This window comes from Artemia sp. Qi Xiang Cuo, chromosome 3 (genome assembly GCF_049724085.1).
Source record: "Artemia sp. Qi Xiang Cuo chromosome 3, ASM4972408v1, whole genome shotgun sequence".
Classification (NCBI taxonomy): Eukaryota; Metazoa; Arthropoda; class Branchiopoda; order Anostraca; family Artemiidae; genus Artemia; species Artemia sp. Qi Xiang Cuo.
The window spans coordinates 6237835-6256675 of record NC_142796.1 but is presented as its reverse complement, the minus strand read 5'-3'; the positions used below and the strand labels follow the sequence as shown (position 1 = coordinate 6256675).

General features: G+C 36.9%; 1 protein-coding gene across 1 annotated transcript in view; it reads right to left on the bottom strand.

Moving 5' to 3' along the window:
- Hacl (2-hydroxyacyl-CoA lyase) overlaps nucleotides 1-18841 on the bottom strand; it is a 133885-nt gene that overhangs the window by 84828 nt on the left and 30216 nt on the right. Inside the window, exon 2 of the mRNA XM_089108440.1 lies at nucleotides 16709-16935. Coding sequence (XP_088964566.1) covers nucleotides 16709-16935 — 227 coding nt within the window. The remainder of the gene's footprint in view (nucleotides 1-16708; nucleotides 16936-18841) is intronic.

Below are 18841 nucleotides of genomic sequence, written 5' to 3'. Positions count from 1 at the left end.
ATTGATTATATTGAGTTTAAATTCAAGAAAATCCTTTACGCTATCATTTGAAATCAACTTTTCATTGTTAATAGGTGCATTAACCTAGATATTTCCCTCTACCTTTGAATAATTGAGTTAAAAAGCACGTTTTTTACGGGCGGAAATTCTGTTATTATTAGAACGACATAAATCATTCATACAGGTGAGTTCCTCATAGGGTAATTCAATATATGGATAATCCATCCAATTGATCCTTTGAATTTCTTCTTGATCACCTGAGGGTGGTGGCGGCCAATCATAGGGTGTAATTTTTATTTCATATTTACGATCTTTTCTCAGGATGTCGTAGGTATTTTTGAGAATACAGTCGAAAAGAGCCACTTCATACTTTCCATTGTCGTCGAATTTGATGGTGGGTGAGATTTTCATCCTAAAACCACTTGTTATATTCAGTTCATTGTAGAGAGGATCAGAAACATTGGACATAAAAGTCACATAGACGTCTTTGGGCATTTTTAACATCTTCAACACTGACCCAACGATCAAAATGTGAGTTGTATCTTGGCTAGCGAACTAGCAACTGTCTCTTGCCCCTAAGAGTACGACTCTTTAATATCTTTTCAATTTGATTAATTTCACTAGTGTTTCTGACTTTTTGCAATTCATATTCATAAAAACCCGCCGAGAATCTCATCAATTTTGGTGTCTCGCAGACGATATGTTGTGGGTTCTGTGTCCAGGATTTTGGACACTTTAAAAAGTTCAGTGCTCCATAAATAATTCCCCTTTTCAGAAATATTGGTGGTTCTATTAATTCAAACAGTATCATCAAAATTGAAATTCTTTTTCTTCACATGTTTATCTCTTTAGCTGGAGTATTACTTTAGAAAAGCATCAAATGTATTTTCCCTGCAATGAACTTCCGGAAGGCTTGAGTTGGACAGAGATCAATGGAGTCGATGATTATACATCCGTATGATTTTAACTAAATCATGAATAAAAGCAGATGTATTTTTCAATGGACAATATCTTGAAATTAATAGATGAATCGTTCTTATTAATCGTTCAGCTAATGCAGCCTTTATCACGATTTGATTATGAGATAGTACTGTTTAATATTTCGATAGAAACTTTTGCACAAGTGGATTAACAAATTCGCAAACACAATCTCGTTGAATTTTTTTATAATATTCCTGGTAAAGAATACTCTCAATAGCCTAATCAAGGTCAACACCTCTCTTTGTCCGTAGAAGGATGTTATAAGCTTAGTGACTAAAGATACTGATTGCCACCAGAATATATTTGTAGGGTGAAGTGTGACGCAGTTGAAATGCGGCTAAGGTTAAAAGATCCGTTTGCATTATATGCAGAGGGAAAAGGGCTTTAGTTTGTCGATATTGTTTGCCACGAAGCCTGCGATTCCGATGCAGAGTGTAACTCGGTTCATTCTGTAGATATTCTTTTGCTTTTTTTAATGTACTGCCAGAAGCAACTATAGAAGGAGTTTTGGGGGAACTTAAACTTCCCGCTTCACCAATATTTTCATAGACATGTTTCAGAACTTCAACTATTTTGAACGCAAACACGCAGTGTAATGTCCACTCCCCTTTTGCACTGTGGAGGATGAATCAATTCATCTTCGCTTTTGAATAGCAGCTACGGGGGTTATAAAAGCATTGCTGCTGCTGCTGCTGCTTGTTTTTTCTAATAATGAATCTTCTTCTTTTATAAATGATTTTCGTGTTGACGTTGTTAGGGGACCATACTCTCTTAGTTTCTTAAGACTGTTCTTATTGCCAATAAGACTTTTGGGGAGGATTAATGCGTTTAGAAAGGTGTATAGTTTATTGTCAATTGATAAAAGTCGTTTACGATTCGTCACCATATCACAAATTAAATCAACTAGATTATAACTTTTTCCCTGAATTATAATTCGTTTCCCTGTGCTGTCGACTTGAACTTGATGATCAGTTTCCGACATGAGATAAGATAATACTCTTTTACTCTATTCACGATAGGTCACTGGCAATAGGCTTCCAATTTTCGAAACAATTGAATTCAATTCCTTCTCCTTTGATTGCACTGCTGCTGCTGCAGAATCTTGAGGAGATGATTTCTGTTTGGAGGGATCTGTGACGGTGACAGTGGCGGGTCTCTCACGATAAGGTTTATGTTTGTCCACACGTCGCAATGCATCTTGAATTAAATGCAGTTTTTGTCATCAGCAATGTTCTCATCATTAATGAATTTGCTTAGATTGTCTTCAAAATGTTCGACGGGTGAGACGACAAATTCAAATGGCGTTGATTTAGAGGGCTTATCCGTTCTCGATAGAAAACTATTTAAAAACCCCGTAATTATTGGTAGCAAAAGAATAAAAAAAGCTTCTACCATGTTAAGGGAATCGTTTTCTTCAATGAAAGTTTCCCTTCCTTTTACAATCCAAGGTACGGAGAGTAGAACGATGTTGCTTTGTCAGTTGTCTAACACCTTCTGACAAGTGTACATTGCTTTCAGTTAAATTTAAACAAAGTTTAGATATTAGATTAATGAAATCATTTTCAACACCATGTTTGAGTACAGCCTTCCTGAGTGGAGGTTTTGATGTGCTTAAAACGGAAAATGAATGCCGTTGTTCGTGTAGTTTCTTCAGTGACATAATGGCAACTAATAGCCTTTTCTGCTGTTCACCGGAAGATATACTGTAATTTCTTTGTCGAAAATGTCGGTGACTACACGTAGATCCTCGGGTGTGCTCTGATTAAGATCTAGCAAAATGTAGCCGTAGGGCTTATTTGTCGCCTGAGTGTACGCTGACAGCAAAAATTTAGGGGCGCCGGGGTATATTTGCTTATTGAGAGTTATTAGTGAGCTAGAATCACGAACAACTCGATAAATAATATAGATGGTGCAACTCAATGCAAGGGTTTGCATACCTTTGCTCGGATGAAACAGATTGTGCAGAACTAGGGTTATAGAAAAATTTTCAAGATGGGAGTGAACAGTGAACAGTAGTAGAATTTCCAGTGAGAATTGTTCAATGGATTCAGCCAAATCATCAATAATCAGCCACGACTTTGGTTCAATACTAATGAAAACATCAAGTCCCCGTATGAATTGTATTGGTAAGGGTGTGGCAATAGATTTTATTTGATCACAGGACTCCTGCCAAATACTATAGGAATAATAAATTTTCTTTGGTTTTTCCAAAAACATTCTATTACAATTTTGAATTATTTCAGCTAAGAGTGTTGTTTTCCCTAACATTGAGGGACCACACAGGAACGATCTGAAGGGTATTTTAAATTGATAAATACTTCTGCTGCTGTTCACAACAGTTGGACTACAAATAATAGTAAATCACACTTGCCCAGTGAATAAGTAGTAGTAGTAATAATTTTCCCATAGATCTATCTAGTACGTTAACAAGAACAACAAAAACAATATTTCATGGTCATTTATTCAAAACGAAAACAAGGGAAAAATTTTTGTAAAGAAAACGTCTTCTTTAAGCGGGTGGTAGTTTTTTTACTGATTTACTACCAATAAGTTCGGTACTTGTAAGCGTTTTTCTATAGAGAGAACGGCTAAAACTTATAAATTAAAGCCATTTGAACTTTTCTTATTGTCCTTGGAACATTTTGAAAAAATTATAAGCACTTTCACTGATTACAAGAATATTGCCGGTGACAAAAAACTGCTTTTACTTCAAGATGCATTGCGACGTTTGGACAAACATAAACCATATCATGAGAGACCCACCACTGTTGCCGTCACAGATCCTTCTAAACAGGAAACATCTTCTCAGGATTCTGTAGCAGCAGCAGTGCAATCAAAGGAGAAGGAATTGAATTCAATTGTATCGAAAATTGGAAACCTATTGCCAGTGACCTATCGAGAATAGAGTAAAAGAGTATTATCTTATCTCATGTCGGACACTGATGATCATCAAGTTCAAGTCGATAGCACAGGGAAACAAATTATAGTTCTGGGACAGAGTTATAATCCAGTTGATTTAATATGTAATATGGTGAAGAATCTTAAAGGACTTTTATCATTTTGAGATAATCTCTGAGCCTTTTTAAATGCATGAATCTTTCCCAATAGTCTTATTGGCAATAAGCAAATTCTTTAGAAACTAAGAAAATATAGTCCCCCAACAACACCAACGCCAACACCATTTAAAAAAGAAGAAGATTCAATATTTGAAAATACTAGCAGCAGCAGCAGCAATGATTTTATAACACCTGTGACTGCTAGTCAAAAGCAAAGACGAATTGATTCACCCTCCAGTGTGCAAAAGGGGAGTGGACATTACACTACGTGTTTGCGTTCAAAATGGTTGAAGTTCTGAAACATGTCTATGAAAATATTGGTGAAGCGGGAAGTTTAAGTTCCCCCAAAACCCTTTCTATAGTAGCTTCTGGCAGTTCATTAAAAAAAGCAAAAGAGTATATAAAGAATGAGTAGTACTACTATCTCTTCCAGAAATACAGGCTTTTTGGTAAACAAAATCAACAAAATACAGTCTTTTCCCCTCTGTATATAATGAAAACAGATATCTTAAGTTTGGATGCAAATCAACGGTATCATAATGCACCCTACAAATATATTCTAGTGGCAATCAGTATCTTTAGTCGCTATGCCTATGCCATTCCATTACAGACAAAGAGAGGTGTTGAAGTTGCTCAGGCCATTGAAAGTATTCTTGAACAGGATTGCTATAGAAAAGTTCAATCGGATCGTGGTAGTGAATTTGTTAATCCCCATGTGCAAAAGGTTCTATTGAAATATAATACAACACTTTATCATAGTCACAGCCTAATATAGGCTGCATTGTCTGAACGATTAATAAGAACGATTCGTCTATTAATTTCAAGACATTGCACACAGAACAACAAACACACCCCTCTTTAGGATTTAGTTTGAACCAAGTATATGTGCAACCATTGACCCCCTTAATCTCTGTCCAACTCAAGGCATCGAGATGATCACTACACGGAAAATACATTTGATGCTTATATAAAGCAATATTCCAATGGTGAAAAGGAAAAATAAATGTGAAGAAGAATTTCTATTTTGGTGATACTGTTTGAATTAATAGAACCACCAATATTTTTGAAAAGGGGAATTATCTATGGAGCGCTGAACTTTTTAAAGCGTCCAAAATCCTGGACACAGAACCCACAACATATCGACTGCGAGACACCAAAGATGATGAGATTCTCGGCGGTTTTTATGAATAGGAACTGCAAAAAGTCAGAACCACAACTGAAATTAATCAAATTGAAAAGATATTAAAGAGTCGTACTCGTAGGGGCAAGAGACAGTTGCTTGTTCGCTTGCTAGAATGCAACTCTGATTTAGATTCTTGAGTCAGTGCTGAACACATTAAAAATGGCCAGTAATTTCTATATGACTTTCGTGTCCATTGCTTCCGATCCTCTCTACGAAGATTTGTATATAACAAGTGATTTTAGGACGAATATTTCTCCCACCATCAAATTTGATAAGAATGGAAAGTATGAAGTGACTCTTTTCAACTGTATTCTTAAAAATACCTACGACATCCTGAGAAAAGATCGTAAATATGAAATAAAAATTACACCCTATGATTGGCCGCCACCACCCTCAGGTGATCAAGAAGAAATTCAAAGAATCAATTGGATGGATTATCCATATATTGAATTACCCTACGAGGAACTCACCTGTATGAATGATTAATGTCGTTCTATTAATAAAAGAATTTCCGCTCGTAAAAAAGGAGCTTTTCATTTCAACTATTTAAAGGAGGAGGGCAAGATCTACATTAGTTCACCTATTGCCAATGAAAAGGTTATGCTCAATGATAATCTAAAAGATGTTCTTGGCTTTAAGCTCAATATAATCAACGGTAAAAGTGCCGGAAACACTAATTTCATTTTGCTGACTACCCGCCTGCCTTCTCCACGGACACTTGTATATTTCTCTACGCTTCATTTGTGGAAACATCCCGGGTTGGTAATTCAAATGTTCCCCTCCTACGAGTTCTTGAACGAAAAACCAATCAAGAACATGTTCACCACTACAATATAAAGCATCTTCAGTATATTCCCGTAAACACTTCCTATTTGGAACTCTGTCAGTTAACACTAAGAACTGAACTAGGTGATCCACTAGCAATTTCAAAAGGTTTGGCTGTGATTACATGCCATTTTCGTCCTATTATTCAACAACAAGATTTCTAATAGAAAAGTGGTATTCACTTGTCCTGATATTGACTGCTATGTTAATACTCTTGGCCCAAGACAACAGGGCAAAGGAATGGACTATTACAAAGGGCGTACTACAATGTCTGGCTATGGTCTTGGCAGTTGGTTTGCTAAGCTGTTTCGCTCTTCACTACCTCTGGCTAGAAAATATCTTGTACAGGCTGCAACAGATTTTGCATCCTCCACACTATACGATTGGGGCTCTGGCAAGGATTTTAAAAAAAGTGCTACGGAAAATCTTAGGTCCAGTGCGCGAACCCTTGGCGAGAGATTAAAACAAAATGGTAAAGGTTTAAAAAGGTCGAGAAACAATGCATCACTCATCAGTCTCTACTCAAGTCGGAAACGAAAGACATCACCCCTGTCAAAGAAAAGAAGGAAAAAGCCGACACATACTGTAAAGACTAGTAGAAGAAAAAGCCCCAGGAAGAGAATTGTTAGATCGAAACTAGATTTCTTTTCCTAAGATGTCCTACCTACCGCATAAGGATTCTCAACCTTCAATCACTGCCTCATTGAATCTATTCAATGCTGAAAATATTGATGTGAGTGTCAAGCATGAATACTATGAACAATTTTATCCTCAACAACCCCTCTCCGATAATATCCACTTTAAAATTTATTCCAATGAAGACTACCTTATGGACATGTTTTCAACATTAATAGATTTACAAATGAAAGTTCGGTAATCGGATCATACAATGCCAATTCGGCCCGATGGAATATCCTATGAAAATTGTATATTACATAATTTATTTCTTCAAATCAGTGTCAACATCAATGGCACGTTGGTGAGCACAAGCAACAATCTCTTAAATTATACAATCTATATACAATTCATGTTGATGACACCCAAGTCATATAATGAATTGAGAGGCACCTCCAATTGATATGAATATATTACTAATACTGATAGTACAGATGCACTTAAAAATGCTACAACTAGTGAATTACATCTAGTTGGAAAACTATATCATGAAATATTTAATATACCCCAATGGCTGCCATCCAGTTTTAAAGTGGATGTAAAACTGATGCTTGCACCACCCAATTTCATATTGAGAACGGAAGTCGTTGCCATTCATGCTCCAAGTCTCTACCTCACCTCAGCAATAGTTCATGTACCCAAGCAACAGGTTTTGAGTTCTGTTGCTTTGGCAGTGGAAATTCCGTCAAAGCTCGCTTTGGCATTTGTAAAAAGCGCCAGTGCAATAGGATCGTGGACTGGATGTCCACATAGCGATGTCACGGGCTTGAGGGGCTGGAGCACTGGGGCTTGCCATCATGTATGCAGCCGTCCAATCTCTTTTTAACTTTCTGACAGCGAAATCAGGCTGAGCGACAGTTCGATGGTCATGGGCTTGCTTTGAGGATGTAGTTTGCGCAGGCAGCATTGATCTCGAATAGCCGTCCTCCCTTGCCCTCTTAGCAAATACTAACTTTTTTTATCTTCTTTTAAGGACAATAAGGAAGAATGTATTGCCCCCCCTCTCCACCTAAGGATTCTTTCCAATCATAGCGGGGTAAGTATTCTCCCACTGATCACATTTATCATAGTGACAATTGGAGCACAGATGTCCTCTAGGGTGAGAGTCACAAATCCCCTCAAGACATGAAAAGTCTATTCACATGTGCTATATCAACTTTTGCAGCGAAACATAATTGATCCTCCAATTTAAATTTGCTCAAGGATATCACATATCTTGCACATAATTCATCCCATTTCAGACAAAGCCGTGATCCTCTCGTTATTTCCACCGCAATGTTTGGTGCTCTTGTATTATTGCTACCAACTCTACAATCAACTTTCTAATAGGGTAAACATTCCACTCATCATCAATACAAATATATCCAAATGAGTAAGGTCATTCTGTTCTCACTGCTTTAAAATCTATTCACAGACTAATAAAAAAAACTATAGCATAATTCCTTTCCTTATATTCTCTGCAATCCTCCCCCTCTAATATGTAACCTGCCCTCTGATTGGTTTAGAAGGCGATGTAACCAACCCTCTGATTGGCTTAGAAGGAGGCATGTACTTCCTTTTTCCCGTTATCAAATCAAGAAAATTCCCCCATCGATTACGCAATCAATTTCTCAGAAATTCTCTCCCCTTCGTGGATCGATAATCCTTGAATAAATTATAACCTGTCGGCGTTAGACCAAATTGTAGATGGCAGCAGTGGTGTCGCGTGGGAGATATTATGCCCTTCCTACTTTTGTCAGCTACTAGTTTCAAACGGGGTAACTATAAATGCATTAGATTTCAAAAATCACACGCCTCTATACTATGCTGTCAGACAAGGCTCATTTGATGTTTGTCAATTTCTAGTTTCAAATGGCGCTCTTTTAAACATGCAGGATAATTTCCAGAAAAGAGCTTTACACTATGCTGCTGAAGAAAGCACACTGGCTATTTGTCAGCTACTAGTTTCAAACGGGGCAACTATAAATGCATTAGATTCTAAAAATCGCACGCCTCTATATTATGCTGCCAGACAAGCCAGATTAGATATGTGTCAGTTTCTAGTTTCAAATGGTGCTCTCATAAATGTCTTAGGTTCTGACAAGATTTCTTCGCTCTTCACGCTAAAGTTTCTAATTACTTTCAAAACGCTTATAATGCCTTGATTTGGTCAAAGTTTCTGTGAAGGACAGCTTTGGTGTAAAGTCTAGAAAAATTTTAGTTTATGTGTTATTCTGTCCGTGTGCCTTTTATCAAATAAAATGAACTCATAAACTGTTCTTATTTGCTTTTGGATTGTCGCTTCAGTTTTCAATTTTTTTATTTACTTTTTTTATGGGGATAAGGTATCGAAAAAGGTGAATACAAAATAGTGTGAATACAACTTTACTTATGACGTACAACCATTTTCTTATTCAATGCAGTTTAAATGTTCTGAAGGTCAGGTCTTACAGGAAAAAATTACAGAGAACTTCTTTTTTCAAGGGAACAAAAATTTGAGGGAAAAAATTTGATAACTATTTCTCTTGGAGTGCCCTGCATCAACAGCCCGTGCAGCAAGGATTATAAATCCTGCAATTTGCCGAATCAATGCAGGATTTATCGTGGGGAAAAAGGGAATAACTGTTTGATTGTGGGTGTGCCCAAAAAGGCTAAGGTGAAACTTTTCAGAACGTTGAGGGGTATGGTGAGCTAAATCAAAAGACACTATGTGCATTCAGGTTTTCCAAATGGCGTACCTGCAAAATTTTATGAACGGCTAAGGCAATTAATTTGAAACTTTCAGTAATACTCTTACTGCTACTGCTAGTACAACTGCAACTGCAACTACTTGCTACTGCGACTACGATCACTTGTGACCTTGACTATTTGCAGCTGTGACTACTCGTGACAGGGGCTGCGACTATTTTTCAGAAAAAATGTCTAGGGCTATATTGAACAAATCGAGACACACTATATAATAGCTGGTTTTCAAAAAGGAATATCGGCAATATCTCAAGAACAGCTCAACTTATTAAGTTGAAACATCTAGGGAATGTTTAGAGGGGTGTTAGAAAGTAAACGGAGGGCAGCAAATTCCCACTCACCCGTTTTAACTGTCCCATCGAAATTTTCAATTAGTTATTTTGTTCAATGTGGTCAAAAGGTTTAAAAGAAATGCCACTGGCGATGCCACCCCAGCCAAACACACACAAACCATGGGCGAGGGTAGTAAACCATGTAATTTCCCCACTGTTAAAGATACAGGATCTGTAATTGGTAAAGATCCTGGGTGTGCCCGAAAAAGCCAAGTGTACTAAATTGAAATTTTTAAGGAAACTACTACTACAGATACCACGACTGTAAATAGTTACGATTAAAACTACGACTGTGAGTACCTTTGACTGTGATTACAACTACTTGCGATTGAGACTGTGACTCTTTCAAATTGCAGGAATTTTAGGGAATGTTGAACAACATCAACTGGTTACAAAAGGAAAGATCACGAATATCCCATGGACAGCTGAGGATATAACACTGAAACTTTCAAGGCATGTTGAGGGGGGACGATGGAAAGTGCTTCGACGGTAGAAAACCTTGCACTCGTCCTTTTTTTTTGTATATTCCTCGACGCTGATAAAAATTTTAAAATACCCATTTTGTTAAAAATAGTCATACATCTAACACCTATGTCTCCAGGGATAATATGCCCACCAGATCCCAAACCAGGAAAAGAGCTGTGGATTATACAATTTGCCATTCTTTAAAAGCAGTATATGACATTGTGAAGGGGGGATCTTTGATTTTGGGAGTGTCCGAAAAAGGTATGGGTATCAAGGTGAAACTTCAGGATGTGTTGATTATTTTGGACAAATTGACATATTTTACTCAGATGTCTTTGGGAAAGACATCTATAAAGGGTGTGGGAGGGGGCTGATTGCCATCCGACCCTTTCACTCTCGAGAACAGCACTATAACTTTAAATTTTTAATTGAATGAGCCCCCTCTAACGTTTCTATAACACCTTCTTCTGTTACAAACAAAAAACAATAATGCACTAAAGCCCTATCACTCTTTACTTCTTTTGCTACTTGTGAAAGAGAGTTTTTATTGAAATATCCAAAAGTATTATCATTTCATCACAAGCTCTAGAGGGGGAGGGGGATAATTGAACTGGTAAGCTGGGATTAATTCTAGCTTTAAAAAAAAAACCTAAAAACAGTGAGCGTGGAGAAACGACATACCCTATAAAAATAAAAATATATATTGTTAGATTGTAACAAAATGCACTGGGCAAAACATTTCTACTTTTTCTCAACATAGCATGCTTCAATCGAAAAAAAATGCTAATGACCCAAATAAAAGAAAACGCTTCAATAATATTAACTATTTGGTGTCGGTTGAAAATGCAACAACAAACAAAAAAGTGTCTTCTTCTGAACTAAACACTTTAGCAGCAATGCTTTTGTTACATTTCGAAAATCCATATCTATAGGTTTTTAGACTTGCTTCCAATCTAACAATGTCCAAAATAATGTGTTAGATAGGGGCACCCTCCCCAGCCATTCTCCAGTTTCGAACTATCCCAACAAAGTCAGGTAAAAGAAAAAGTTTTGAGCAAATATATGCAGTCTACAAAAAATGTGATTTATGAATGGTGATGATGTAGAAGCATTATTCCCCTCCAAGAGCACCAGTTCCTCTCCTATTTATGTCGTTCCCAGAATATCGGCTTCCCATGAAACGATAGTTTCTCCTGAGATAAACTTCTGTATACGTCCTCGAGTGGGACGTAGCTATTCTGTTCGCCCATTTTTGACTTAACTGCAAATAAAAAAATCCTCTCGTTTCCCTGTCCTACCCATTTAACTGCAAAAAAAAATCCTCTCGTTTCCCTGTCCTACCCATTTAATTGAATTCATATGGCATTTATAATGAAGTTTGATCATAATGCCAACATACAAATTAAACCAAAGACAGAGAAATCAAGATTAAACGCAAAATAAATGGCGGGTACGACCCACCTTCTGGTGCCCGTGACAAAGTTGCTCATTTTTAGCAAGGATTTTCGCTTGAATTATTCTTTGTTCGCAAAACGCCGGTTTCCGTTTGCAAAAATCACACACTGTAGAAAGCCACAAACAGAAGTTTATCATATGTCAAATATCTACCCTACAAAAAGAAGTGAGTGAAGAATCCTTACATACCCCTGACTTACACTTTCTGTAGTGCCCTGTAATTCCCCCCCCTGAGTAATCTTGACAAAATAAATTGTTTCTTTACTGCATATTTAATACATTTTTAATTTCTTTTTACCAGGGATCAGATGAAAATCGAAAGGGTTCCAGTACTCTTCATCTATGATATAATTTATGTTCCTTTTAATTTTGTACAACTAATTCATTATTATGACAAAAAAAAATACATTTTATTTTTAGTATCACGTCCCTGTTTATTTTCCAACCATGTATGTTAGGGGTGGGGGCAGGGTCTAGCGTATTCACTCCTGGGAAACTCTCCTAAAATATAAATTCAGCAGCCAAAGTGAATTTAAGACAAAAAAAAGAATGAAGAAAAGAAGGAACTTTGGAAATTCTAACTACCTTCTAAAATACACACTGAACATATGATTTGGAATCAAACAGTGGTAACGAACTGAAAGAAAGGATTAAAAGGGCCGTTCCTAGGGTTGGTGGTACCCAGGATCAAATGAATTATAACAAGCCTTTCCTGACTCAAATATTGGCAAAAAAGCTAAATACTACTACTACTACTACAACCTCACCGCAGCACCAAGCCCCTGAGGCCAACAGAGTTACGCTCGCTCCTCCTCAAGCCCAATTCATTCAAAAAATTAAGATTTACTGAAAAAAAATGTGCATTGTCAGTTTAATATACATGTGCTGATATTTATTCCTTAAAATCTTAATTAATTTTTGATTTCTTAAAGTTATAAAAGTGAAAACATTTAAAAGAATATTTCTCAGTAACTCAGTAACAAATTATATTCTGGCTTTTAGAAAGCATAGGGTTTACAGCCCTACTCAGATTTAATTTCTGCTCGTTTTGAGTTTGACTTGTTTTAATTTCAGTTTGTCATGGGGTTTCATTTATTTATTAATGCTGATTTGTGGTAGTTGTATACTTGGTAGATCATTTGATTCTGTTTTTGTTCATTTTTGGTTTAATGGAGTTCTTTACTTTTTTTGGAAAAACTTATTTTATGCAAAAAGTTTTTTTTGATTAATTTCTGTTCGTTTTATATTGACATAGTCTTTTTCAGGGAAAACGACAGACCCTCTGTCTTATATTTCACAACCATCCCTTCTATAAAAACCTTAAAAACCCCCTGGAAATAACTTACATCCCTTGCCCCTAGTCTCTGGGGTTTGTTTCCATCTCCAAAGCGTTGTTATATGATATTTGGACTATTTGGAATAGAACGACTATCTCAACATTTCTATTAGATGCATCGGGATAATATGACATGTAAGTAGGGGGAGAATTTAGCTGCCCTCTGATCACTTTGACTCTTAAAAAGGGCACTAGAGCATCTGATTACCAATCCAATGAGCCCCCTTCGAAGCTAATATCATCACAATCTCTATAAAAACCCTATATGTCCCCAGGGCACAACTAACAGCCCTTGGCCTGAGGGCTGGGGGAATTTTTGATCCTCAAAGACAAAATTTCAAGACCTTTCTGATAGGCTTAATAAAATGGCTATGTCAACATTTTGATTTGAAGTGTTTGAGAAAATGATAGGCGTGGATGGAGACATTTGCCCTCTGATCACTTTCGACTAATAAAAAAGGCACTAGTCCTCTCAATTTCCAATCAAATGAGCCCTTTTTGAAGCTTCTACGGGAAAAATTTCTATAAAAACATTAAATGACCCAAAGGCATAACTTATGACCCTCGTCTTGAGGACTATGGGGGGAGGGTTGTCATCCTCAAAGACATAATTTCCAGACCTTTCAACTACGTTGAACAAAATGGCCATATCAAAATCTTGATCGGAAATGTTTGGGGTAATGATGGGCGTGGGGGGGGGGGATTCTCCTTCTGATTACTTTCGGCTATTAAAAATGTTAATAGCCCTCTCAATTTCCAATCGAAAGAGCCCTTTTTTAAGTTTTTACGACAACACTTTCTATATGACATTATATGCCCCCAGGGCATAATTTACAACCTTAGCCCCGAGGGCTCTGGGGGGTTGTCATACTCAAAACATAATTTCCGGACCCTTCAACTACGTTCAACCAAATTGCTATATCAAAATGTTAATCGGATGGGTTTGGGAAAATGATGGGTATGGGGGGGGGGGGAATTCGCCTTCCGATCACTTTTGACTATTAATAAGGGCTCTAGCCCTCTCAATTCCCGATAATAAAAACCTTATATGCTCCAAGGGCATAACTTACAACCCTTACTCTGAGGGTTCTGGGAGGGTTTTCATCCTCAAGGATATAATTTCTAGAACTTAAAACTATATTAAACAAAATGGCCATCTCAAAATTTTTATTACATATGTTTGGGGAAATGGTGGGTGGGAGAGGGGGTTTAATTGCCTCTCAATCTTTTTCGACTGCTAAAAACGGTATTAGCTCTTTCAACTTTCAATCGAAGAAGCCCTTTTTGAAGTTTCAACAACAACGCTTTCTATAAGAACCTTATATGCCCCCGGGGCATGACTTACAACCCTTACCCTTAGGGCTGTGTGGGGGGTTGTAATCTTCAAATACCTAATTTCCAAAACTTTCAACTACGTTGAAAAACATGACTCAAAATTTTGATTGGATGCGCTTGGGGGCAAGTTTCTATGACAAAGTTTTCAATAAAAACCTCATATGCCTCCAGGGCATAACTTACAACCTTAGCTCTGAGGGCTCTGAGGGAATGTTATCTTCAAAGACCTAATTTCTAGAACTTTCAACTACGTTGAACAAAATGGCTATCTGAAAATTGTTATTGGATGTGTTTGGGGAAATGGTGAGCGCGATAGGGGGGTTAGTTACCCTCCAATCCTTTTCGACTATTAAAAAGGGCACTAGCCCTCTCAATTCCCAATTAAATGAGTCACTTTTGAAGTGTCCACGACAACGCTATCTATAAAAAACCTTATATGCCCCCAGGGCATAACTTAAAACCTTTGCCCTGGGGGCTCTTGGGGGTTAGTCATGCTCAAATACATAGTTTCAAGAACTTTCAACTACGTTGAACAAAATACCTATCTCAAAACTTTGATTGAACGTGTTTGGGGAAATGGTGGATGTGACAGCGGGGTTAGTTGCTCTCCGTTCACTTTAAAAAGGGTACTAGCCCTTTCAATTTCCAAACAAATGAGCCCTTTTTCAAGTTTCTACAAAAAAAAACTATAAAAACCATATATGCCCCCAGGGCATAACTTACAACCCTTGCCCTAAGGGTTAAGGGGGGGGGGGGTCATCCTCAAAGACCTAATACCCAGAAATTTGATTGGATGTGTTTGGGGAAATGGTAGGCGTGAGAGGGGGGTTAGTTTTTCTTCAATCACTTTTGACTATTAAAAAGGGCTCTAGTCCTTTCAACTTCCAATCGAATGAGCCCTTTTTGAAGTTTCTACGACAACTTCTATAAAAACCTCATATACCCCCAGGGCATAACTTAAAACCTTTGCCCTGAGGGCTGTGGGGGGTTGTTATCCTCAAAGATCTAATTTCCAGAACTTTCAAATACGTTGAAAAAAAATGGCTATCTCAAAATTTTGACTGTATGTGTTTGGGGAAATGGTGGGCGTGAGAGGGGGGTTAGTTTCCTTCCAATTACTTTCTATTATTAAAAAGGGAACTAGACATTTCAATTTCCAACCGAATAAGTCCTTTTTTAAGTTTCTACGACAGTGCTTTCTATAAAAACCTTATAGGCCCCCAGGGCAGAACTTACACCCCTTGCCCTGAGGGTCGTGGAGAGGCTCATCCTTAAAGACCTAATTTCCAAAATTTTCAACAACATTGAACTAAATGGCTATCTCAAAATTTTTACTGGATGTGTTTGGGGGAAAGGTGGGCGTGAGAGGGGAGTTAGTTGCCCTCCAATCACTTTCGACTATTATAAAGAGCACTTACCCTTTGAATTTCCAATCGAATGAGCCTTTTTTGATTTTACGACAAAGCTCTCAATAAAAATCTTACATGCCCCCAGAGCATAACTTATAACCATTGCCCTGAAGACTGTGGGGGGATTTTCCTGCTCAAAGATGTAATTTCCAAAACTTTCAACTACATTGAACAAAATGGCTATCTCAAAATTTTGATTGGATGTGTTTGGGGAAATTCTTGGCGTGGAAGGGGTGTTAGTTGCCTTCCAATCACTTTCGGCTATTAAAAAGGGCACAAGCCCCTCCAATTTCCAATCGAATGAGCCCTTTTCGAAGTTTCTATGACAACTCCTTCTATACGAAGTGCCCTGGTCTAAAGAAAAACAAAATAAATAATAATAATAATAATAAATAATAATAATACATTGTGCCAACATAGTTCTTTACTTAGGCAGCGCTATTGCGCTGCCTATGAAAGGATTCAGTAAAAATGGGGTAAAGTTGCACTGATCCTGCAACAAAGATAGAACTAAGTTCTGACCTTCTACAAAATGTTTTTGTGATGGCAAATATTTAGTTCCCTTCTGTGTCAGTTAAATTTATATCAGCAAAATTATTTACATTACAATTTAGGTTTACAATTACAATTATGTATTACAGTATTACAATGTTTATTATTATTACACAATCAATCAGTTTTTCCAGGGGGGGGGGTTATTTGGACAATCTGACAAGTTATGACTTTCCATGGCAGTAGCGTATTTTTCAACAGGAATGAAAATACCTGAAAACCTACCTCCTTTTCTTTGTGAAAACCTACCTCCTTTTCTTTGAACAATTTGGGGGGGGGCTGATTGGGTAAAAAACATTTTTTTTTTTACCCAATTTTTTTTTTTTTTAACCAAGGCTAATAATTAAAAAAAAAATGAAAAGAATGTGTTGATTACCTACCAACAATTAGCTTGAGCATTAGACATTCCCCCAATTACATGTAGAAGGCCTGGGCCTGAGACAGTAAGGCAAACAGCTGGCTTTCTAGTAATATACCCAATTGCTTGTGCAGCATAACAAGCAGCTTGTTCATTCCTGAAGCCAATATATTTTATACCGTCAAGCTGCAACGCCATTGCCAAGTCTATAACAGGAATACCAACAATACCAAAGGCATATTGGACTCCCTAAAATAGAGAATTAAAAATTGGATAAGAAGGATAAAGGTTTACGTTATTATATCATTTATTATATTACTTATATGGGCCTACATTTATTTATTAGCACATTTACTACATTTGTTTACATTCTCTAGTTCGTTACATGAACTTTTAGAGGTTTTACAAGTTCAGGGTGCTAGAATAGGCTTAAAAATTAATGTTAAGAAGACTAAGTCACTAAGGCTAGGAATAAGTGAAGATGAAAAGGTAACGCTGGGTAACGACAAAGATTGATCAAGTGGACAGCTTCACTTAACTTGGTAGTATTATTAGCAAAGACAGTGGGAGAAGTGATGATGTTAAATGTAGAAACGCCAAGGCTTAGGCGTTTCTTTTTTATCTTTTTCACAGTTAAAAAAAGGTTTGGAAGAATAGAAAGATAAGTCTGCAAACCAAGATTATAATATTGGAAGCTACATTGATGACAGAGGTCAAATATGGCTCTGAAGCATGGGCGCTCTGACAAGTGGATGAAGATTTGCTACCTGTTTTCAAGAGAAATTGCCTACGGATTGTTCTGAGTACCCGGCTGACTGACCGTATTTCAAACAGTAGTTTGTACAAGAAACGTGGCTGAATCCCACTTTCTAGGACTATAATGAGAGAAAGATTGAGATGGCTAGGGCATGTTCTGTGGATGAAGGATGACAGATTGTTGATGATTGTCCTTTTCAGTCAACCATCTAGGGCTAAACGGAAAGTAGATCGTCCGTGGTTGGGGTGGGAGGATGTCATAAAGAAAGATTTAAAGGAAATGGGGACTTCCTGGGAGGGTATAAAGAGGGAGGCTTTGAATAAATTGGGATGGAGGAGATTGGTTTTAAAAATAAATTGCATACAAATTACAAACTGTCATTTATATTTTGCAATTTAGATTCTGGGCCCGAATCAGCAATATTTTGGTCCCCTATGATACTCCTGTAGATGACACATTCAACAAAACTTATATTATTTACATAACATCAGTACTCAATATGCCTATCAGCACAAAATCAAATGATCACCACAACTTACTTTGAATCAAAATTTTCACTATTATGTCATACTTAATGAAAATTATGGATATCAATAAACCTTGGCTTTACAATGATGAGCATTTTAATACAGCTGCCTACTGTATTTACGTCCACTGGGTTAAAACTATATCACTAGTGATTTTTGTCAAATTTAAGTTTATGAAGAAAAAAATAAAAAATAGAAATATTTTTTAATTTGCATACAAATTAGAAACTGCCATGCATATTTTGCAACTTAAATTCTGCGTCCAATTCAGCAATATTTTGCCCCCTAAAACACTCCTGTTGAGGAAATATTCAACAACAACTTAAAATAGTTATGTAACATCAGCACTTGATATGCCTATTGGCACGAAATCAAGTGACCTTGAATAACCTTGACCTTGAAGTCACCTTGAAGATTTTTACTATTATGTCATACTTGTTGAAAAAGATGGGTATCAATAAACATGGCTTTAAGATAACGAGCATTTTAATAATATTGCCTACAGTATATGTCCACTAGATAAAACTATATCACAAGCGATTGTTGCCAAATAAAAAAAAGAGGTCATATATGTGAAATATAAAATGGCACTAACCTTAGCTTATTTTGGTTAAAAATCATAAAGAAAATAAACTAAAATCAGTAAAAGTGCACCTACAAAGATAGAAAAAAATATATTTAATACATCACAAATAGACAGGAGTAAACTAATAAACATCAGAAAATTGAAATAAACTTTAATTCCAAAAAAGGAGAAATAAATAGTTTGAGTACCTCTGAGCTGTTGCTGAAAATTATTAAATTCTAGGAGAGTGAAGACGTTACTTTCCAGCAAAGGAGGTTTCCCTAGGGACAAACAGTTCGTGGTAAC